Source organism: Mandrillus leucophaeus, unplaced genomic scaffold (assembly GCF_000951045.1).
Source record: "Mandrillus leucophaeus isolate KB7577 unplaced genomic scaffold, Mleu.le_1.0 Scaffold123, whole genome shotgun sequence".
In the NCBI taxonomy this organism is placed as follows: domain Eukaryota; kingdom Metazoa; phylum Chordata; class Mammalia; order Primates; family Cercopithecidae; genus Mandrillus; species Mandrillus leucophaeus.
In genome coordinates this window covers 3,823,946-3,848,208 of record NW_012100654.1, presented here as the reverse complement: position 1 = coordinate 3,848,208, position 24,263 = coordinate 3,823,946, and the positions used below count along the sequence as shown (strand labels likewise).

Sequence of the window (24,263 nt, the reverse complement as noted above, 5' to 3'; positions counted from 1 at the left end):
TTTCCTAAAATCTCTACATTTATAAGAATGACATAGGACAGATGGCTGCAAGAAGTATAGTGAAGCTTATGTATACCTTAGCTATTGGGGCAAGAAGTATACATTTTAGTACTTGTACTAAAACTAACATATAAATTAATGACTCTTGATAAGGAAAATAAAAGCATTATTGGTGATTTGGGTGTTACAAACATTGCTTTGCCTAGCAAAATGCCAGAATAGGTTGATTATTTGACTTGACATCATTTCATGGGAATTCTGTTAGGTGATTAGGGAATTTGTGATCCCTCTGAAAACATTAACCAAAAAATAGAAGAGAACTTTTCACAGTGTAAAACAGTGTTTAAGAGTTTGGAGCCAGAATCATCCCTGGCTCTCTCTTTTACTAGCATGGTGACCTCAGCAAATTACTTAATCTTTCTGCCTCAATTTCCTCAGATGTAAAGTGGGGATAATGATCATACCTTTGGCAAGGCAGTGTTCTGATGATTGAGTGCGTAAATGTAAAGCACTTAGAGGCTGGCACAGCAAGTGCTAGGAAAGCATTTGCCACCACGTTGCGGTCTTCCTTGCTGCAGTTACTTTAAAGGTAGTAAGAGTCTTTTAAATTGCAAATGCCCCCGAATGTCATAAATCATTGCACAAAACTTTTCAGAAGCCACCACTTAAGTAAGAATCTCATTGAAATATCTAGCAGGCAGGTGCTTGTGGACAGACTTCTGGGCAGGGCACTGGAGGTGCATCCAGAGAGAAGAGGGGGTTGAAGGACTCACATTTGCCAAATGCCTGCTGTATGCCAGGTGCTTTGCCTACCTTAACAAAGTCCTCCAGAGGGAAGGAAGTAGGATGAAGCCCCGTGTCACACACCTGGGAGTGGTAGGCTGTGCTCGCCAGTACCTGCAGAGTCTCTCAGGCACTGGGGTGCTGGTGAGTGAGGGAGGTGCCTCTAGGAACCTTGCCCTATCCAGTGTGGAACCAGCATTTTGGTCCCAACACACCTGACTTGGAACATTCGAATCTGATCTACAGTTTGCTCATGGATGGCGGCAGCCCTCGTGCCCACACTCTAAGGGCCCTCGTGAGTGTGCACACGTGTTGATGGGAAGTTGAGGGGTGTGGGGAGGCAGCCACAGCCTTCAGCTGCAGTATCATGCGGATTCTGGGGACGTGAGAGCTAAAAGGCACTCTTAAACTGCACAAATGCAACATGGATTTTAAAAGAATCTGAGGCAAAGGCACCCGCCAAAAAAACCCATGTGAGCCAGGAGGGGACTGCCACTATGGCTAACAAAGTGGGGAAGCAATTTTGCAAAATAAGAAAACTAGTGTCAGGCTAACCAGAGATGCTAACAAACCTGAGATTCCAGGCAGATCTAAATTAGAAATCGGTCAAGGGAAAATACAGTGATAGTCTCCCTTATGGATTCCAGTGAGAATTCTTTAAATTCATGGTCCTGATGGAGTAGCAGTAGGAGAGAGGCCCCTGGGGATGCATAGGCCCTCAGTGGTTCAGCTCTGCTCACTAGACACTCAGGCAGGTGAGGGTGGGCGCTAGGAATCCCGTGGGGACTGGATGCCTGCCTACGTGGCTCTCAACCCTAGGTGAATCTTATCGTCTTCACCGTCTTCCTCCCCTTCCCTCTCTGGACCCTCTGCTTGCTCTGTGAACCTGGATTGATCTCCACTCGCCCCTCACTCCTGAATGGGGCCCTCGAAGGGAGAGGCCCCTGGCTGTGCTGACGTCGTGAACGTTGCTGGGCCGGACTGGTGTCTGCAGGAGGACAAAGCAAAGGCTGGTTCTGACTTTGGTTTGAAGGTGGTTTTCCCACAGATCCCCCTTGGCACGATGCTTTTACCTCATTTGTCTGTGCCTTTGGCTCTAATCTTAACGTCTTAATTACATTGTGTTTACATTTGCACGGTACATGTGGTCTGACACTTGAAGACTGGATGAAGAGTTACACAAATATTTAGACTCAGGGAGTGCTAGTGGAGGGAGAGAGCCTGGAGACCAGCCACTCCAATGCCCTCATTTGCCTTTGCTCATGTCCGTCTCATCAAGTAGGGACCCTGCAGGTGGGAAAGAAAGATGGCGAGAGGACAGCCAGTATCACATTTTCCTTCCCAAGACAGGGATGAAAAGCCACCAAGACGGCTTTTGTGAAAATCCGGAAGGACAAGAAAAGCCCAGTTTAGTCATCGGATCTCATTTCATCTATTGTTAACCTTGACGAGTGGCGAGCCCACTGTTCCTGCCACGCTCTTCAGTACCCAGCTAGATGGGCACCCTGAACAGAAGTGCTTCTGGGCTAGTGCCATAGGGACTGCTCTGAGTACCAGGGTGGCCTCAGGCAAGGCTCCGGTCTTTTCTCGAATGGCTTCCCAGGCCTGAGGAGGCACAGGTGAGAAAACGTATGTGGAAGCTCTCTACACACCGTGAAGTTCATCCAAATGGAGCGGGATGGTCTCTGGTCTGCTGTGCCCACCCCCTCCCCAACCCATAAATAACAGCAGCCCTTCCAACTCTCCTTCTGATCCCGTGCTCAGTGTTGGGGGCCTTGCGGTGGGCAGCCAGGGCCAGCATGGCCAAGCCCTGTCAGTTCCCTTCCCTCTGAAGGTGAACTGGACAGCATTCGTTCTCTGTAGCGTGTGATTTGGATTTAGACAAAATTCAAAAACTGCCGGATTTCAGAGCGTGTTTGTCACTGCCATCGTCGTTCTCTTGTTCAGGCAGCAGTGAGAATCTGCTCAGCACTTGTGAGCACTATATGCTGAAATGCCTGAGAAGGCTTTCCTCCCTGCAGGGCGCTGGGCTCAGCACCTTTTTCAGGCTCCAGGAAGCTCATATCCCGCTGATGGACGGCTCGTGGTCATCGCAGCACTACGGAAAACCCGCAGCTCCTGGCATCATTTACAAGCCACTCAGGTAATTTCGCTTTTGGAGAAGTTCTGTGAATGTATTTCTAACTTTTGTCTTAAGAGTAACGTGGCTAGCTGGTGAATATTTATTTTCAGCCTCTCCGATGCACCAGGATTCACTGTCTTCCCACTGATTAGCTGCTACACTCAAAGCATCACCATGCTGGCTGAAGTCTGGTCTTGGTTTTAGTGATGTTTGCTGTCAGTGGGCATTAAAGTGGTGTTCAAAACTCACCCCACCTATCAAAAGCATCTTTTCAAATAAACGGTTAATTAGTATTCTAGATATGAATATGCCTTTGGAAAAAAGTAGACCCTCGTAAGGGAAGAACAAGTTCGTTCTCTGGGACTAGCTCAGTGGGGATGGGGTTGGAAAGGGCTTTTGAAGGTTTTGAGTTGCATTTCCTTGGTGTCTACACGGCGGTTTCATGGAGGCTGCCTGAGGGCCTAGTCTCTACTGGCCACAGCAGAGTGGACGTTGTTTAGGAGCTGAGGTTCCCACTTAGGCCAATTGGCCCCTAAAGTTTGAACATGTAATCATTCGGTCTCCTTTTCTAATGAATGTACTCCAGCGTGAAAACTTCTCAGAGTTAAAGTCACACCTCAATAAAATGGCATCTTTCACCAGGCACGTTGAAGTCCTAATGATGTCTACCTTCTTTGGAGCAGGAGGCCACATGCCCAGGACTGTCACATCTACGTCCCCACATGGCTATTGGTCAGTGAAGCTGTGAAATCTTTCACTGCTGCCTTTATTTACACCTGTGTTCAACTTCACGTGAGCAACCCCCTCTGAATTTCTTTCCTTAACCCAAATATAACCTGGCATTAGATGGCACAGCAGGCAGGAAGTGCTGACAGGGGCCCCTGCCTCCCCTACCACCTCTCCCTTCCTCTCAGTGGGGAGAAGAGTCCTAGGCCTGCAGGAGGTTCCCTGCATAGGGTTTGATGGCAGACAGGCCTGCTCTGAAACTCATCTCTGTTCATTACCAGCTGTGTGGCCTTAGGCAAATAACTCAGCCTCTCTGTGCCTCAGTTCCTTCATCGGTACGATTAAATGCGATAATGTTTGTGTGGCGCATATCCCAGTGTGGCACACAGAGAGTGTCATCATTATTAGCTATGCAGGTCAAATCAGTTCACTTCTGGCCTGCAGCTTGTCCGCACTCACCTGCTTGGGTCCTTTCCATTATCTGTGTTCCATGCCTGTGTTTTCACCTTTCTTTCTCGTGGCATATAAACATGTTTGGCTCATCTGTTTAGAGCATCCTTCCCTGGACCTGGTCTTTTCTGTTCTGATGCTGGATTTTGTATCCCCTTCACTCCTGGTCCCTACTCAGCCCTTGTTCCTCAGCCTCCTGTCCTGGGTGCACCTGCTCCCCAGCCCCATACACTGACTCTTGCTACGGTCACTAGTGTTCTCCCACTGGCCACCACAAGGACCACAGTCTTCAGCCAACATTATCTCTATAGCAAGGTGCTGTCCCCTGCTCAGGGGAGTTCTCTGCCCTCTGTGACTCCCCTCCCCAGCACCCCGAAGGCTGGGTGCACTGTTCTTCACACCAGGGCCAGGGCCCCCTGGCCCAAGCTGCAAATCAGACCAGGACACATTACCAGTGAAAGTGTTTAATAGTTAAATTATTTAAATAGACTTTTCAATTTCCATGGGAAATCATAATCGTATCTGTTTTTGCAAGAGTAGGAATAAAAAGAGTGCACACCCCTTAGAGGGAACGAAGAGCTAGCACTGCACCTGCACGCTGTCACCAGTCACTGCTGGGATGAGAGAGGGGTCCCCATGGGGCCGGGAGGCCACGACCATAGGGGAACACGGGATGAACTCAGCACACACACTTTACTCAGGTTGGAAGCAGAACGAAAACCCAACACCACTGGCGGGCGATGTGGAGGGGCAGGAACTTGAGAACAACAGCTGGAAGAAAGCGGGCCTCCAGCCCTCGACGGCAGGATGGCAATGCAGAACTCAAAGGATGGAGCAGCAGCAGCACGGGACAGACTCAGGCTTGGCAGTTTTGGGTCCGCACACTTTGTTTCTCAGAGCTGTGTTCGAATTGTGGTGGGATTAGTGTACGGCGAGGGGAGGGTGGTGCTAGAGCCCAGTGAGAGGTGGTGCAGGTGGATATCAAAGTCACATTGTGGCAGCTGGCACAGAGCCACCGCCTCATCGCCTCCAAGCTCATGTTGGAGGTGAGGATCATTCTAACCTGAGAAGCAATGGGAAGATTTGGGCATGGGCCCTAAGTCCATCAAATTCTGTGGTAGAGTATCATTTTCCAAATGCCTTCCTCATAGCTTATAAAAATAGTATTTTTTTCTTGGTATATTTAACTGCCTCCTCCTGATAAAACAAAATTCCTGCTAGCTTTCCCTGTGGACTCTAAAGCTGGGCTCTACCCATTCCTCTGCCTGGTTTGCCGGTGGAGGTCAAGGCCACTCCCTTTCTTCAAACCTGAGGGCTGCACATTGCAACCCTGTCTGAGTGCAACCCTGTCTGAGTGAACAGCTCCCGGAAGAGCCACCTGCACCTTGGCCAACTGAGTAGGCCAGGCAGGCTTGGCTTTCTTGCCCCAGCCTGCAAAGCACCTGGCCTTCTGTAAGCACTCCAGAATCCGGGGGAGCCGCCTCTGTAAGCAGCAAACGTCTGAAATCTCAGGGCGTGGAGGGTGGAGGGCGCCACACTGCCTGCCTCAGGATGAGGTTGCTTCCCTTGGTTCCAGCTCGGCCTGGGATGGGAAAGCAGCTTTTTGTTTTCTTATCATTCCATCTGCGTTTTGCTTAGGGGAAGCAGGGTGTGTGCATGTGTGTACACACGTGTGCGTGTGTCAGAGAAAGATGGGGCAATGTGTCCATGCATCCTCCTCCTTAAGCTGAGCATATGGTACCCCAAAAGCACACACCCACTGCTCTGGTGGTACCTGCGAAAACCCAAAACTGCCAAATCTGAAAGGAGGGAAACGCATCCTGTGTGAGACCAGTTCCACAGCATGAACACACGCACATATACACCAGTACATACGCCAACATACGCACAGTACAAATGAGCACACGCCTCGCTGTGCACGGCTGTTTTCTAATATAGAGAATTTACAAAATATAGAATTTGGCATATCTGTGAGATCTCCAAGGCTTTCAATAATACAAAATAAAAAATACAAAAAAGACAAGTGGGGATCCCTGCCCTCCCCCCGAGTGGCGTCCTCGTTTGCTTGTGGGTCTCTTACACGCATACAACTAGCATAGTCTAAAGAAGGGCACGGAGAACTTGTTTTGTTTTATTTAATAAATATTTTTCTCAGAATCACCACTCCTTGCTTGGCGTCCTCTTGCCTCCCCCTCATAATTCTGTTTCCCTCCTAGGGCACTGTCTGTATGCGTGGAGGTGTGGGCAGAGGACCACGATGAAGGCCACAGTCCCTCCAAAGCCAGCACTCCTGCCCCAAAGCCCCTGCAGGCGCAGGGTGGCGGCCTCTCTGTCTGAAGTTTAAAGGCTCACATAGAAAAGCAGACCCCTGGGGTCCCCAGGCTCCCCCAGGCCAGAGTCGAGCCCGTCTACCCCCAGCTGAGTCAGAGGCCCCTCCCTCAGCCCTGCCCTTGTCCGGGCCGCGCCACACACACATTCCCACGGCTCCTTTCCACCTGTGCAGCAGCACCTGTTAGAAAACTCAAGCTTCAGACCCAGTCTAGCAGAGTCTTCTACAGAGGGAAACATCTTTGGTCAGCTGGGTGCTCGCAGGACGCTGGCACCCCAGGGCCTGGGACGGAGGCCGCTGCCCACCAGCAAAGGCAGCAGCTGCTCTGGAGTCCAAGTGGAAAATCTCAACAGCGCAGCCCTGCCGGCTGGAGCATGGCTTCCCCGCCACCCCCGGCACACAGAGAAGCTGCTTCCGTGACTCTGGAGGCCAGGCTGCCTGGCACCGTTGGCCAACAGCTGCTAACTGAGCGGGGGCCCTCCATTGAGGAAGTAGGTCATCATCTCGCCTTTGCCCTTGACCTTGACCACGCCCCGGCACTCCAGTTGGTACGTGTTGGCGGCCAGCACCTGGTACATGTCCGTGGTGACCTGTGGAGGAAAAGGGGGAGAGGGGACAAGCCACTGATGGCCTTGGCCATGAACTGCTGTGGGGTAGAACCACCTCTGACTGCCCAGCCCTGCTGCCACCCCTGACACAGAAGGAGGGGGCAGCTGCCCCACTGTGGCGCTCTCAGAAAGTGACAGCAGCTCACCGTGGAAGGGATCCTAAGAAAAGAGTGATGCCAGCTCTCACCCTCAGCACCTGTTCGTGCCAGGCACTGTGACGGGCAGCTTGCGTGTGCTGCTTCAGTGCCACTCAGTGTGGCCTGTGGTCCATGGACTGACTGCCCTGAGTCCAGGGAAGTTCAGGAGTGGAGAGTAAGGGCGGGGGAGCTTTCACAGCCATCTGACCTGGCTGCAGCCCGTCTCCAAGGGTGTCCCCGGTGCGCTGTACAAAAGCATCCCTCCGTGACAGATCAGAATGATTTTTAAAAGCTGTTTTTCACCACAGGTCGTTTGAGAGCCTTTGCTTATCTCACTGCATCTTCCTGTGAGGTGACTACTATTATTACCCTCAGGCTCAGAGCATCTAAGTCACGTGCCTGAGGTTACACACTTAATAAACGGCAGGGCCTGGGTTTAGGTCCAGGTCTTGTTACCTGGCTCTGCTTTAGCTTTTGGAACAAAGAAGGGAGCTCACTGATGGCTTCATTAATTTCACTATCCCATTGCTGGGTGAAAGAGGAGAGTGGCAGGGGACAGGTGTGGGGAGTGGCAGCACGGCCAGTGCCTCCTGTGATGATCCAAGAGCCGTTTGTGAGCGTCATCAGAGCTCCCCACCCCAGCCACGCTGCAAGCCCGCTGCTGGGAGCACCAGGGAGCAGGGGCGGGAGTGCTGGGTGGGCTGCTGAGAGGGACCCCACTGTGTTACTAGCTGCAGTTCCTGTGTGGCAAAGCCCCACGCAAGGTAAGGTGCTGGGTCATTGTGGTGGCTGCTGTCCCTTGCACCTGTCCCTGAATGGGCTGGAAGCCTTGGAAACACACATGCCTCTCGCTCCTATCTCTAGGCCCATCCTGCTGCCCTCCTCAGCAGGAGGAGGTGAGAAAGGGCCATCAAGGCCAGGCCCCTTGGCCAGCTTCCACACCCCAGCCGGGTCAGCTTCCACACCCCAGCCGGGTCAGCTTCCACACCCCAGCTGGGTCAGGCTGAGTGGACCAGGACTGTGCTTGGGGTCAGGCTCTTTATTCAGAGGCCCTGTGGGGGAGAGAAGTCGGGACATTTAAGCAGTATCATCAGTGTTGGCAAAAGGCCTTAGAAGCAGCACAGTTAGCACCTGGAGAAACTGAGGCCAGGCGAGCTGACTTCCCAGAGCCTCACACAGAACTGTGGGTGAGGGCCTTGCAGGGTACTACTGCCCAGAGCAATGCCTCTGCCATCAGACTACAGCAGGGAATCAAGGAAGGCTCGAGAAAAAGCAGCAGCTGAAGAACAGCAGGCCTGGAAACCACAAGCCCAGCTTGCAAAGGAGGGAGCAAGGGGAAAAAGCCTCTGAGTCTCTGGCCAGGACCCTTGGCTGCTTGGGCTAGGGGAGGCACCATCCCAGGGCCAGCAGCCTCCACTGGCTCTCCTGAGCCAGGCCAGGAATGATGCAGGCTCAGTGGGTAAGACCTGCTCCCTGGAGACATCTTTGTATCCTCTCTGTGTGCCTGGGCTAGAAGGCACTGGGGCCTGCATGTGCACTCTCGGCTCAGCCTCTACAATCAGATCCACTCCCAACAGCCCCCAATCCCTTCCATGCCCAGTAGAGGGCTCTGCAGAAGCCTGAAGATCTGTCCAAGGTGCTGAGGGCCTGAAACACAATTGTGTTCTCCAAGCTTCCAAGCGTCAACAGCCCCAACACCCTTGAATCTGGCTGCAGAGATTCTGAGTGGGAACTTTGGGTGGCCTGTCCTGAAAGACCTCTCGGTGTCAGACACAGGCCCTCCCATGGGGGTGAGGGGTGGTGGATTCTCCTGCACTCACCTGGATGCGGTCAGGTACACCAGTGCTGTCCATGCGGCTGGCCACGTTCACGGTATTGCCCCAGATGTCGTACTGAGGCTTTCGTGCCCCTATCACCCCGGCCACCACGGGGCCAATGTTCAGCCCTGCAGGGGAGAGGAATCAGCCACACTCATCAGGTTAGGACTGACACACGTCTGGCTTGACCTCGCCACCATCTCTCTCTCCACATGCCACAGGTCCTGACTCCCAGCCTGAGACACCCATGGGCCTCCAGGCCCAAGGCCGTGCTTAACCCTGCAGCCTCCCGCTTCTCTGCTCCTATCAAATGCCTGTGAATGCAAGACACAAGGAGCCTGCACCTGTGTCCTGGACACCTCTCAACCAGGAGCGACCTCTTCAAGGCCTCCTGTATAATGCAGTTGCCTTTCCCTAATCCTCTTCCTCTTGTAGCCATTTAGGCTCAACCTATCAGACTGGCTGTCTCCCTCTTCCTCATTTTTCTGTTTCTTTCCTCGCTATTCTCACTCTTAGATCCTGGCCAACTCATCGCCCTGTGCCAGTCTCCTCTCTCCGAGTACTCCTGCTCCCCCGCCTCTGAGCTGGGGCAGGCACACTGCAGCGACCAAGCTCCAGCCACCACTTCGGCTCTCCTCCACCCACCTTCCCAATCCCACCCAAGGCAATGCTGAGCGGCACTGCCTCTGAGCCTTCGCTGAGCTGCTTCTCTCTCCTGAGGCGTTCTCTTTCCTCCTCCCCAGGCTAAATCCTGCCCCCACGTATCTGGTTCAACTGATATTCTCTAGACATTTCCTGTCCTGTCTCCAGGCATGGGGCATTCCTTTCTATGTAACCTGCCGGTCTCATACTGTCCTCACTAAGCACCACTGTTGCCTGTTTCTTGTATGTGAAGGGCACGACTGAAAACACAGCAGAAGCTCCAAACTAGGCCCCTGGTGACCCTCACTTGGTCAGCAATGCCATCAGTCCTCAGGACTTCCTTCCATGACCCTCCTCATCAGTCCTTCCAAGCCACAGGCAGCTTTATACCCCATGTGCCATCACCAGGCTGGACTGTCCAACTTGCTGACTGGACTGAGCCCTGATGGCTTCTATATCCCCAAGCCACGCCACCCAGGGAAGATAGGCCTGAGTCTGTAGGAAGGGAGCTGCCACACAGGCTCCCAGCTGCCTGCCCGGCTCCTTATCTACCTCTTGGCAGATTCTACACTCAGTCCCCAGGCCTGGTCCAATCAAGGAGTTGAGGCTTTTCAAAAACACACACTGGGAGAAAAACGCAAACCAAAGCAGGCGGACAAAACACAAACCAAAGCAGGATGGGGTGAAAGGAAAACAAGAATGTCAGTGTTACACAAGACCAAGAGTGTATGACGTTAATGCAAAAATGTAGGCTGCACATCACTTAAAGCGAACTCCCAGCTGGCTGTCTCGGGGCCTCCAGCAGCCAGTGCAGGATGCAAACCTGGCCAAGCCCACAAAGCACTGTGCCTATGGGATACAGCAAGCCAGCTGGCCCAGGGAAAGCCCGATTCCTGACACTCTGGCTGCAACAAAATGTCTCCTAAGGACACGAATGATCACAATACTGGTTTTTAGTCATCCAATATTTCGGTATAATGTGTTAATTTTGAGAATTGAAATGCCCGTATTTTTGTGGGTGACAATTGTGATTTTTAAAACTTTGAAATCTGAATCACTGATGGTTTGAAACATACCCAGGGAGTTGATAATGCATTAAATGGCGAATAGAACAAAGGCCTGCTCGTTCAGAAAGCATTCTTTACCTCCACAGACCTCAGGAGGAGCAACACGCCACTGCGTCAGCTTTCTATTGCAAGACCAACTTGTGCGCCATCAGACTGTACACCCTCGGTAAGATCCATTCTAAGGACAAACAAACTGCAGAAATGCCTCGAGCTTTGTGGAACGAGTTCAGAGCTGGCATTCCACAGTCATTTTATGGACACAGGAGGGTGGAACACACGGGGCAGTGTGTACCTGGGTTTTCATTGTACCATTTTTTCAACTCTTCTCTAGAGTTGAAACTTGTCAAAATAAAAGGTTAGGGGTAATGAAACAAAACTGACTTAGAAAAAAAAAGAAAAATACATATGTTTTTGGTTCAAAGACTTTCTGAGCAAGAATATGGTCATGACTATTTTGAAACTGATTCAGGACCTCTGTCAGACGCCACAGAGGCATTTGGCACAGCCCCTCCAGAGCCATCCAACCAAGGCGAGGCACGTGACAAAGAAGGAGTCCAGGCAGATCCAGGGCTCTGACCTATCACAGGCTTCTCACCGTTTCTTTCCCTGGTTTGTGTGGATGAGCAGCCGCTGGAAGATTTTGCTCCCCACCTCGACTCAACAATAACCCTACTTGAAACTTGTGTAAAAAGAGTAAAAAGTTACTCTTTTTAAAAAGTCGGAATAGAATCATTTCACAGTCACTATCACATGATTCTTTGACTGTTTAGTTTTTTCAAACTGTTTCACTTTATTTTGCTAACGATTTTGCAGCTTACATGTTTAATGTTCTAAATTTGCAAATTTAATCACTGGTAACATGTTTATGCATTTTGTATTTAAAATGTATCCAGTATTTGATTTTACTGTTTTCCATTTTTACTGAATGAATGTGGAATACTTTTAAATAAAACAATGCTGTTAGGTCAGTATGACTTGAAATAAATGGGACTGCCATCTGCCCGTGCTGCAACCACCAGAAGGCCCCATGCCCTCGGCACAGAGACCCCCCACAAAGCCCTTTGAGCAGGCACAGCCTGGGCCCCACCAGGCCATCCCTGCATCTGAGTGAGGTGGGAACTCACCAAGGAGTGTCCTGCCCATGTGGCCCTCATGTCAAAAGGCAGCAGAGGCATCGCCAGGCTCTGGGCGGGTTCCACTGTGAGTGACCCATGCCTGCCCCCACCTACTAAGGGCAGGGAACACGCCACATCAGCCTTGGCTGCCCCTGGCCTTCTACCTTGGGACCACAATGGCGGATGCGGGCTGGGGTATGGGGGAGCTCCTGCCAGCCCTCCTCCTGACTGCACCCTGGGCTCAGCACTGCCGGGGGCCCCACTCACCGATCTTCATCTGGAAGTTGTTGAAAGAGTGCTCATTGATGTACTTCATCTGGTCCATCAGCTTCATGGCAAAGTCGGCCAGTGCCTTGATGTGGGTCTTGCCCACCTTGTCGTAGGTGGAGTCGTTGAGGCCGGAGGCAGCCATGTAGGTGCTGCCGATGGTCTTGATCTTCTCCAGCTGCCGGAACCGATCCTCGCTGATGATCTGGATGAAAGAGGCCAAACCTGGGTCACCCTCAACCCTGGGACACCGAGGGCCACAGGGAGGGACAGAGGATGTGCAGGGAAGTGCAGCAGCATGGCCCTTCATGTGTCCCCTCTTCACACAGTGGGCCTGTCTCCACCCTCATCAGTGTGATGCTTGCAACGCTCCTGACACAGCCAGGCCCCTCCACACTCTCACCCGCCGGACAGTGCCTGCGGGCTACCTGCCCACCCTCATGCCAAGAGCCCCGAAGACAAGGTCACTAGTCACCTCTGAATCTCTTGTCTCCTCTTCAACAAGCTCACGCCCCCATCCCACCCAGGGAAACCTCCATTTGTCCAGCAGGACACTCTTTCCCTACCCCCTGGCCCCAGCCCTCCTAGAAGCCTTCCCAGACTCAATTCAGCCAAATCCCATCACTCCACTGCCCCAGGAGTCTCGCAGGCTGTTCCCAACACTGCCTGGCCCAGCTCCATCGTCTTGCTCCTCTCTGCGCCCTGTGTCCAGGCCATGCCAGCCCGCTGGGGTGGCCCCTCTGACACCGATGACTCAGGAGCTCCCGGGGGTGAGACTGCGCTACAGGGCTCCGCATCCCCAGTTCCTCCACACGCCGGGTGCTCAACAGGGGTATGAGAAGGAAATGAAGGAATGCCTCAATTTGGCCTCCACTGCTCAGGGCCTCGCATCTTTGTCCTGCCTCCTCCCTTAGCCGAGGAACTCCTCCTTCCTTTGGTTCTCTCAAAGCCCTGGGTCCTGACACTGAGTTGTCCCAGGCCCTGGGGCCCCGTGCCCCCTTGATGGCGTGAGAGGAATGGCAGTCAGCGAGCCAGTCAGGCGGCCGCCAAAGGCTAAGTTCAAATAGTGTGGGCTGAAACCCCAGCTCTGCCACTTACTGGCAGTGACCTTAGGCCAGACACGTGAAGTCTGTCGGCCTCAGTTTCCTCATCTGTCACATGATGATGAGACAGGCCATGTGTCCAAGGTGCCCATTGCAGCACCTGGGGACATAGTCAGGTTCCTGCCGGTAGAGCTCTCATTATCACTGTTTATGTCAGGATGGTAGAAGGGGACGCCAGGTCTCTTCACATCCCTCCCACACCAGGGACCTGTAGGCCCCTCCCAGGAACACAGCCTGACCCAGGCCCCACTGTGCACCTCATCAAAGTCAGCGATGATCTCATTGAGGAGCCGCAGGCACTCGACACCCTCGTTGTTGGCCTCCAGCTCAACGTAGAACTCGGAGAAGTTGGCGATGGAGGCGAACATGACCGCCACGCACTCACAGGACTGATAGTAGAGCTCATCGTTGCGCCGCTCGCGGGCCAGGAAGTGAGCGGCCACATCCTTGGGCAGGATGTTGTGCAGCAGCCGCCGGTTGTAGGCCTGCAGCTCCTCCATCTCCTCCTTCTCCTCTGTGGCCTGGGAGAAAAAGACTGCAAGTCACCCAGATGCCAGCGCGAGCCCAGGTGTTGGCCCCTCCACCTCCTCCTCTCCATGGCCCGGAGAAAAAGCGCCAGTCACGCAAATGCCAACTCGTGCCCAGGATGTTGGCAAGTACCGCTGTCTCTCCTCCTCCCTCTGCTGTTTCCACTTCCAGGTTTTCTCCAAAGAGCAGGACTTCGACAATCAGAAAAGACATTTCTGAGCATTGAACTCTCTGCCGGCCTCTCTGGGGGTGCTGAGCCTGCAGGGGGGAGCCCCGAGCAGGAACAGGCCTGGAGGCGAGGCTGCAAGGATCCTGTCTGCCAAAGGCCAGAACCAGGCTGGAGGGGAAAAGAATCCAAAACACAGCCCACACAGCCCTCCAGCTCCGCGGTGCTCCTCCACTGTTCATTACCTTAATTGACGGACCTGTGGGGGAGAACAGCCCAAAGCCCTGCCCAATGTCCCTGCCTCCCAGGAGGGCAGACTTGCCCCAGAGCCAGGTGCAGCCAGGAGGAGCAAGTGCCATGAGGGACCCCCTGGGATGAGGATGGGACATCACCAGTGACTTTAGTTTACCCCCCAGTTTGGGTCCTGGGTCTGTGCAGTGGGATTTTGTGGTCACCCACCCTCCAGGTTAAAGGATAGTGCAGATCCCTTGCGTCAAGAAGCCAGTAGTGCCCTACACGGTGCTGAAGGGAAGAGGTGTCACACACTGAGGTGTGGCAAGGAACCATCTAACAAGAGTCTTCATGAGACACTGCATTGTAGTGGTCAGCTGGCTTCCTCACTCGTGGGGGCAGATAACATGGCCCCCTTTAACTGGGAGAGACCGTGTTGGCAAAACCAACCAGGAGAAGATCATTAATTAGCAGAGCCACTTTGAAAAGTCTGGCTGGCCCACTTGGGCTTTTCCTAACTAAATGAAGACACCTTTCTGCTCGGCTGCAAGTAGAATCTACAGCAGGACCAGGACTGACTCTCAGGACCTTGGCTGTCCCTGTGGGTGGTGGCTGTCCATGGGGAAGGAGCTGGCGTCCCTTTCCAAGGCTTCAGGACCTGGGTCCAGCAGGGAGGAAGAGCTCCCAGGGCAGAAGATCCAGGACCCCAAGGCTCAACGGCCAGCTCTGCCCCTAAGGTGAATGGGCTCCTGACTGTGCTGCCTATGGCCTGGTGGCCTCTGGAGTCCCCGGGAATGTGGCTGTGAGGACAGGGATCAGCCCGAGGGGTCCTGGATGCTAAAGGGCCCCGCCTTCCACCACCACCCACAGAGGTGCGGGGAGTCAGCTTGTCTATGCTATCTTCTTGCCCAGTCTTCCTGCCCAGGTAACCTAAGCTCCTGGGAGGCAGAAATGCCCCTCCCCATGAATAAGGCTACCTGTGTCTGGCTCTGAAACAGCTGTGCCCATGGGAGAAGGCTGGGGGTGGGGGGCATTCCTGTGCTTCTTCTCACAGGCTGTCCCATGGAGGAGCCCGGCAGTCAGTTATTTGCCTCTGAAAATGCACCACACTAGACAGTCCTGCTCCTACCTCTGCTGAGACACATGCCTGGGGGCCCAGGGATGCCAGGAGCACTGCAGCTCCTTTGATGCACCCTGCAGGTGGCAGACAGCATCAGCCCAAAGTGTCAGACAGAATGGAGGTGGAGGCTGGGGGCAGGGCTGCTAGAGCAGGCTCCTGCTGGGGGCAAAGTCAATCCCCAGGGCCAGGCCAGTTGCTATGGCCACCTCTGCAAACTCCACCTCAGCACAGGTGGGCACCTGCCAATGGAGCCAACTACTTCTGGGGCTGGGCCCTGGCAGGGCAGAAAGGTTCAGGGGGCTACAGCCTCTTGGTGGCCCCACTAAGGTCAATGCTGGAGGAAGGGACAAGAGCAGGCTCTCCTGAGAACTCAGACCCTGCAGTTAGGCCAGGAGGGGGCCAGGTGGGGACCTGGCAGGTCAGAGTGTATTCCTTGTGCAGGTGCTTCAAGAATGCTGAGGAGTCCACCTACCAGCCAACTGTACAGGGGCTGCTGGAGCCAGTCTGGGGGTGGGGCAGGGACTATCACTCACCCATCCCAAGGGCCTGCTTTCTGGCGTTTCTTTATTTGTATTTATGTGCTGTTGGCTCCCTCTCCCAAAATCCCAGGGGAAGAATGGGAGAATGAGGGACCTGCTGAAAAACTTCAGGGAGAGAGGTTGCCACAGGCTGGCAGGTAGACACAGGCTCACTCACACATTCCTACACACACACACATGCACACACACTCATGTGCATGTGTGTACACACAGAAGGGGAGAGGGTGGTGGGGGTCACGACTGAGCAAATAAACACATATATGAAAGATAATGGGAGGGGACTTTCTCATTGCCAGAAATGACATTGCAGGCATGGAAAAGGGAAGGCTGGGAAGAAGCCTGAGGTACTGGGTTAAAATGGGAGATAGTGGTATGAACTCAGGATTATTAAAAGAAGATCTATACAGATGGATACTGAAGTAGTATAGATACATATGTACACACGTTTCCACGTATGTTTCCACACTTACATATCTTTCTTAGCGTTGTCCATGGAGAGGACCTACAAGCAGCGAGCACACCAAGCACTCAGACCTTGGTTTCTAAACACCACTCTCTACTATAAAGAATGAGGGAGGGCTCTTTGAAGAAATCAGATTCCTGGGCTGCAGCAGGGAAAGCACAAGATTACCCTGAGATCGCTTGTGTTATAAAGTCAGGAAAAGCTCAAAGCGTGATGGAGACCTGTCAGATAACACAGACAACAACTTGAAATGCACATGGGCCAAACCTAGGACAATTTGAGTATTAAAATAGTGAAGGTTGCAGATGATAACCCACTGGATTACATGGGAATCTGTGAGTCTAGGCTGAGGTACAGAAGTGAATAAATAAGCAAATCAATGGAGGAGGAGGGACAGCTCTTCTGTGTAGTAGAATGCCAACCAGCAAGTCCAGAAGGAATGGTGGACACTGGGCATTGCTATCGGGCATTTCCACCGCAGGCACTGAGACAAGCAGGAGCCACCATGGATGCAAAGGTTGCTGGGCAGAGATTTGCTGAGGATCAGAAAATTAGTGGAATATCAGACTCTCTTTCCATAAAGTGCTAGTCAAATACAAAGCGGGAAAGAGGGACTTGACAGTGGAGAAATCTGGCGATGCCGGCTGAGCAGGCATCAGGGCTGACATCAACAGTGGTGGGATGGGTCAACATGGTTGAGTCTCTCAGTGTGAGGCATCGAGGGGTGCCTGGCTCCATTTCTGTGTGCTTCCTCCAGGAAGGGCTCAGCCTGAGTCTGGACATGGGTCTGAAGGTCCCAGAATAACAAGTTCTTTAAGATTGGCAAGGACTGTGAGACGAGGAGAGACTGAGGATCTGCTGCAGACCGGAACAGCTCGATGCAGAGGGCCCATGCACAGGATCCTGGACCAGCATCAGGACAGCTGGCAACACTAAGTGGGGCCTGCCGCACCCCTGGTGATCGCCTAGGTGGGGAGGGTGTGCAGGGATGACGCAGGGAGTGTCCTTGTTTTTGCAAGGTAGACATGGGAGTATTTAGGGGTGATGAGGCATCATGTCAGAAAGTACATATGGCGGGGGGTGATAGAGCAAATGCAGAAAAATGCGAGCCTCCTGAAAATGTTCCCAAAGAAGAGGCGATTGAGGGAGAAGGCAGAGGCCTGACAAGGGGGGAGGCTCACACAGGATCTTCCCCAGGGTGCCCCAGCCCAGGGCTTCCCAAGGGCATTCTGCACAGAACCCTTCTGGGATTCTCCCTGGTTCCCCCAAACTCGGGGGATCCCCCCAACTACAGACCTCCATGCTAAGTTCTAGCCAGAACCCATGCAAAATACTCAGCAGAAAGGACAACCATTTGCCCCCATTCTCACTCAGCATCCAATAAAAAGCGGGGCCTCCTGCTCCAGCCCAAAGACTTCCATTCTGACGCCTCTAACAAGTCTGGGATAGAGGAGGTCAAGGAGAGCTGTGGGTGAGCTCAAGTGGTCTGGAGATAGGGGCTGGGCCAGAAGAGGTAGAGACCAGGCCAGGCTAAGCTCTGCACAGGGCTGGGCTGGAATAAAAGGTGTGAGGCAGCCCACAGGAAGACAGGGCTTTCTCCTGCTGAGCGTTCTTGGGCACTTCCTCCTGGCCTTTCCGAGATGCTCCAGCAGGTAACCTGGCCCACGGGCACCCCTTCCTCCAGGGAGACAAGGCACAGGGCACGGGGCATGCATCCTGGAGAGCCATATTGGCTGGAATGCACGCAGCATGGTCAACAATCTTTGCTCCTTCAGTCCATCCCCTCTGGAGGAGTCTTCGACCCAGCTCTGGCCAGGTCAAGCCCTGCTGAGCAGCCTTTGGTACCAGCTCCCTACCCTGGCCACACTTCTTCCCTACTCCTCCACTCACCTCTTGCCACTCTTCCTTCCCCCACCATCCATTGCTGCCCCCACCACAAAGGACCTGCCCGCACCTCCCCCTCTGTCCCTGCGTGGCAGCACACAAAGTAAGTGCCCCGCCAGTATTTGCTGACTTCAAAGCACGCCTCCTGGGCCCATCAGAGTCCCAGCACTGTCAGCATGGGTTTGTCTGCATGCAGTAAGTCCCAGGGTTTTGCCCCTTGGCTCCAGAGAGCAGGGAGCAGACCCACGGGGACATGGGGCATCAAGTGGCTTCGATGGGGCCTGAGCAGGACAGCTTGCCAGTGTAAAACAAAGGCCCAGCTTGGCCTGGCCCAGGACACGAGCCTGTTGTCTCTGTCACCTGCTCCCAAATGCCTCCCCTCCCCAGGTCCAGCCCCAGGTCCACCCACCTGCAGTTTCCAGAGGAAGTCGAGGCGGGCGGTGGACTCCACCTGCTGGGCGTGCAGGTACAGGGCCAGCACAAAGACTGAGATGATGATGGGCGTCACCACCTTCAATGCCACCTTGGTTGCGTGCTCAGGGCTGCGGGTAGGAGGTGGGCAGGCCTGAGACCGCCCTGGCTCCTCACAGCGGGCTCTGAGGACCCCCCACCCCCACCCACTGCTGTCCTGTTTTTCTTCCTCCCACTATACCTTCCCCTCTTCCTTATCCCCCTGCTCAAACTTTGCCTCACGTGTGCCTCCTCCAGGAAGCCTTCCTGGCTGGCGGCCCCATCTCAGACCCTGCTTGCACCTGCAGCCCAGGCAGCCATTACTCCTCTCCTGACACCTCATAATCCCCCGTCACTTGGGAGCTCCTCTCTTGTCAGATCAGGGGATGAACTCGGCCCTTCTAAAAGGCAGCATGTACATCCAGATCCTTCTCTGGACAAGACAGGGGCAGTGGGTGCAGTACAAGGGGGCCAGGCAGGCCATGCTGACCCTGTCTCTGGGCAACCTTGGGCAAGTGTCTTAATCTCTCTGAACTTTAGTTTGCTTATCTGTGTACAACAGGATAACAATACCCACATTTCAAGATGCTAGTAAGGATTAAAGAGATATTATAAACAAAATGCTTAGTGCAGCATCTGACAAACAGTAGGTGCTCCAAAACTAGTAGCATTATTGTCTAATTCTATTTTTGTTACTAATAGATACTCTTAACAAAAGCGGCCATTCCAAACCCTATGTCTTGTGCCAGCCGAGAGCTCACGCCCTGGAAGGCTGCACAGAGGCTCCAGTCACCACCTCCACCCTTGCCCAGGCAGCAGCCCTCAATGCAGGGACGGGTCCCACAAGCGCTGCAGCTCTCGCCTTTATTCCTCAACTCCAGAGGGAAAGTGGGTACCATGAAAGCTTCCATTCTCCTGGGTCTGGGGTTCTCACAGGCTCCTGGGGAAGAGCTTGAGGCTAAATGCTTTAAAATGAGGCCTATGGAATGATCTGAAGTCGGTGATCCCAACCACAGAGCCTACAGATCACCTTGGTGGGGATCATGAAAGTGACCAGGGCCTCTGCCCCTCAGGATGCCTTGCTGCCCCAGGAGGAACCAGCCTCCCTGCTCCTGTTGGCCTCCTCCTTCATTACCCACCTTGCCACCAAGGCCCCTCCCACCTGGGCACCAGCTGCCTTCCCTGTCTGCTCTGTGCTGAGGGCAGGGAGCAGCCCTATCTGAGGAGCATCAACTCACCACTGGGAGGTCCCGTTGTTGAAGAAGTCTCTGTGAAGAGAGTTGGGGAAGGCTGGTCAGGGCCACCCTTCGGCATAAGGCGGCCTCCACTCCTGCTCGGCCCCCACGCCCTGCTCGGCTGTCCCCACCACTGCTGCTCCTGGCTCCGCAGCCCCAACCCCTCCATATTCAAGGACACTTTCAGGATGGGAGGTGGTAGAAAACGCAGCCCCAACTAGCATTGGATACTCATGACCACAAACCACCCAGCTCTTACCTGAAACCCTGCCTTCCCCGACCCAGCCCATCTGCCTGGGTGGAGGCCTGCCTGCCTCTCCCTCTCCCAGGCCTCTGCTGCCATCCAGAGGGAGTGGAGGAGATCCCACAGCTGCGCTGCTTGGTGTGGCAGCCGCTGGCCACATGCAGCTGCTGAGACTTAACACGGGGCTGGTGCAAGCTAAAATGTGCTGTACGTGTAAAACATACACCAGGTTTTGAATAATTAGTGTAAAAAAAGGTAAAATATTTCATTAAAAATTTTATACTGATTATATCTTAAAATGATATTCTGGCTATATAGTACTCATTAAATAAAAGTCAAATTATACTTTTTGCCTTTTTAATATGGCTATAAGAAAATTTTAAATTACATAAGTGGTTTTTGTTTGTTTTTTTTTTTGAGACAGAGTCTTGCTCTATCTTCCAGGCTGGAGAGCACTGGTGCAGTCTTGGCTCACTGTAACGGCCACCTCCTGAGTTCAAGCTATTCTTGTGCCTCAGTCTCCCAAGTAGCTGGGATTACAGGCCCATGCCACCACGCTTGACTAATGTTTATATTTCTAGTAGACACAGGATTTTGTTGGCCAGGCTGGACTCAACTGATCCACGCACCTCAGCCTCCCGAAGTGCTGGGATCACAGGCGTGAGCTACCGCCCCCGGCCCACCTTTTATCTATTGGAAAATGTTGCCCTAGAGCCAAACCACGGCCTCCCAATCCAGAAATAACCTTTACTGTCTGCTGCCAGCTTCAGCACCTGAAGACGAGACGCTAGGGACGGGCAAGGAGCAGTAAGAGGACGGCAACATTCCCTGCTCCAGTCCCGACCCGTGGGTAGAAAGCTCCTGGACCTGTTCTTCCTCCTCAAAGGACTGCAGCCTGTCCCATGCTCGACTGCCCCACGTCTTTGTGGTCATCTGCCCACGGCCCCTACACAACCACCAAGAAGTTCTTCCTTGAATATGCCTTAAACCCTTCATTAGAGCTCCACTTTCTCAGGCAACACCACCTTTCCGACAGAGAAACGTTCCTGAGTTTTCTGTGTATCCACATTGTACCTCCACTGCCTAGGTCGGCGGCTGGCACATAGCAGGCCCTTAATAAATATTTTTGAATGAATGAATGGGTGAACCAATGGATGGATGGGTGAATCCCTTCCTCTAACTCAAAAAAGGTACAGTTTGCTACATTTTTTCAGGGGACACAGAACTGTCACTTTTTTTTTTTTTTTTTGCACTTCGTGGTGTGTGTGTAGGGAGTGGTGATGCATAGAAAAGAGTATGACGAATCAGGCACTTTAAATACATCTTACTACTATAGGCATTGATAATCTACAGGTCACGTTTGCCAAGCTTCCAAATCAACCTGCTTCGGGGAGGTCTTGTGATTTACACCAATATCCTGTCCCTGAGTGAAGAATCTTATCTGAGCTCCTCAAATTGCTGATGTACTGATTAATGCATAACCTATTGATATAAAAAAATGCTGATTCATTTCTGAATCATGAATTTGTACTGATTGCTGGCATGTAGACATTTTAGTCTGTATGTTGTGATCTGTAGCCAGTGATTGCAACCCTCCAATGACAAAAGACAACTCTGGTCTGAGGAGTCCCCTTCCCTTCTACTTTCTTATGAAAGCATTCCCGAAGCTTCTGGAACACACCCAACTTGGTGCGTGTATCTTCCTGGCCAATCCTCACATTCGGCTTCCAACAAAACTTAATCAAATTATTTCTGCCTCAACCGCCTTCATTTAGGTTGACAATATTCCCATTTTACAATGAAAAGGTTATGAGGTTCAGAGGAATGACCAATGTGTCTGATGCTGAGATTCTAACCCAATTTCACCCGAAGCCTGAGGTCTTTCCCCTCATGGAGCCACCTCCCTTGGAAATCTGACATCTGTCACTACATGCCCATGCTGACTATGGGGCCAGACAGCCGTGGGCCTCACCTTCACGCCCACTACCCCTAGGATGTGGGACCTAACCTCTGCCACCACAGCCAGGAGCCTTTCGGTAGTGCACAGATGCCCCGCCTGATGTGGTGGGTCTGCCTATTTGGCTGGGTTGCTGGAGGATGAAGAGGAACAGCAGATATCCAGGCACCTGCCTTGAGGTGGGACACAGAGCCTGTGAACAACAAAGCTTGTCCCTCTGCTCCCACACACCTTACTGCCTGGCTCTGCTGGACCGTGACTCCTCTGAGCCTGGGGCAGCTGGACTGAGCTGAAAGCAGCCCACTGGAGGCTGCCCTGGCAAGGGAGGAGCAAATCAGAGAAAGAAACACAATGGGGCCTGGTGACCTGAGGCCACTCCAACTACTGGGGACGGGAAGGAAGGAAAGAAACAAGGCCGTTTCCCCAGATGTCAGGGCTGGGGAGGAACAAGACACTCTCCTCACAAGTTCCCCGTGGTGCCGGAACCCTAAACCTCCTGCTCTTGCCACCTCCCTGCAATGTCCCGTGCCCCATGGGGAGCGTGAGGAAGGTGTCCCGTACATGGCATTGGCGGTGACCAGCAGGTCGGCATTGTCGAAGAGCGTGACACCCGGCACCTCCACGATGAGCACGTAGATGAGCTCGATGGCCAGCATGAGCGCCAGCTTCCCGATGCAGTTGATCTGCAGGAACACGGAGCAGGCCAGCAGGCTGAGCAGCACGCTGTAGGTGAAGTACTGCGGGCAGAGGGCAGTGGCATCAGCTCCCCAGGCCCTGCCCGCCCCCTGGCCCCGTGCATCCTCCAGTCTGAGCTGGCTCAAGTGAGGCCTGGGCTGGGCATGTTTCTGCTGATGTAAATTTCCCAACAGGTGTGATGTAAGGCGAAGGGCCCTGGTTAGGAACCAGGAGATGGGCTCCAGCTGGAGTCTGGCCATTGCCTGCAGGACAGCCCCACATTACAGCTACGCTGCAGGCCCAGGCTGCCCTGGGTTTCAGCCGTGATCCAGGCTGGGCTTTGTGTGCCTCGGGCTGTGTGCTCAGCCCCTCTGAGCCTCAGTGTCCCCTCTGCAAGACTTCCTATCTCACGGCTTGCTGTGATGAACACAAGCAAGGAAGCCCTCGCTGCACTGTCCGGCACCCTCAATAACCGTGGGGAGCCCCTCATCTGCAGCTTTGAACCACAAAGCTCCAAAAGCTGAATGTGTTTTCATGACTCCTGTAGGGGCCACGCCTGAACGGAGCTGCTCTGGTGACAAAAGCTGACCTCACTGCTGGGACGCTAGTTATCTTTATCGTGTCTCCTGTGACATGCAGACATGCTACTACTGTGGAAATACGACCACTTCATGATCAGACTCCACTGGGGGTGGGAGGCAACCTTTTAAAATCTGAAAAATTCTGAAGTCCAAACAATATGGGGCCCCAAAGGTTTCAGAGGAGGGATCATGCCCTGTGCTGTTCCCTCTGGGGAAGCCCCTTCTGGTCTCTGAGCCTCTGTTTCCTTCTTAGACAACTGAGGGGCTGAACCAGGTAATCTTGGAGGTCCCCATCTGCTGCTGTCCCTTGATGCACATCAGCCTCGGTTATTGTTGCTATTATTTTTAATTTAGCACCATTGTTTCTGAGTGAGGCCTCCAGACATTTAGTCTTCGCACACAGCCTCGGCCCTGGGCTGCAGCAGCCCCCAGGGCAGACCCTCAGCCTCCCCAGGCCTTCTAGAGCCAAGGAAAGACTGCCCAGGGCCCCTGGGTGATTGGTTGCTGGGGGAAGCCTCCCATCACCACTGGGAACAGGAGCAGAAGAGGGAACGAGGAGGGCAGCCTAGAGGAGTAAGCTCAGAGCCCCAGAGCCCCGGTCTTTGAGAGGAGGGATGGGAGCTCCAAGAGCCAGCCTGGATTCCCATTCAAACCCTGGCCCAGATAACCAGGAGGCCAACACTGGATGCTGGGGACCCCCCCACCGGCCTGGTCTGTAAGGAGTTGCTGAATCAGGAGAAACTTTTGAGGGGGGTGGTCAGCTGGTGGGGGCTGAAGGCTGGCACCAAGCCTCTCCCACAAATGAGGAGCCAGAATCTGCCCACTGCCACCCTCTCCCCCCGGCCTTAGCCTCACCAGGGGAACCACCACCAAGGGGCAAGTACGAGACTGAAACTAGCCTCTGCTCCTCACAAACAGCCCTCAGAAAGCTGAAGTGCTCCTGTGGGCTCTCAGCCAGATGTGAGAGGCAGCGGAGGCTAGGGAGGCGAGGCTGGGGAGGCGAGGCTGGGGAGGCGAGGCTGGG

At 53.4% G+C, this 24,263-nt stretch overlaps 1 protein-coding gene across 1 annotated transcript in view; it reads right to left on the bottom strand.

Moving 5' to 3' along the window:
• Positions 1 to 4,529: 4,529 nt before the first annotated feature.
• The window catches only part of ADCY5 (adenylate cyclase 5), a 163,997-nt gene continuing 144,263 nt past the window's right edge, over positions 4,530 to 24,263 (bottom strand). Inside the window, exons 15-21 of the mRNA XM_011971554.1 lie at positions 22,545 to 22,720; positions 19,786 to 19,815; positions 18,507 to 18,639; positions 13,424 to 13,687; positions 12,064 to 12,268; positions 8,976 to 9,100; positions 4,530 to 7,000 (exon numbers count right to left, since the gene is read on the bottom strand). Coding sequence (XP_011826944.1) covers positions 6,872 to 7,000; positions 8,976 to 9,100; positions 12,064 to 12,268; positions 13,424 to 13,687; positions 18,507 to 18,639; positions 19,786 to 19,815; positions 22,545 to 22,720 — 1,062 coding nt within the window. The 3' untranslated portion in view covers positions 4,530 to 6,871. The remainder of the gene's footprint in view (positions 7,001 to 8,975; positions 9,101 to 12,063; positions 12,269 to 13,423; positions 13,688 to 18,506; positions 18,640 to 19,785; positions 19,816 to 22,544; positions 22,721 to 24,263) is intronic.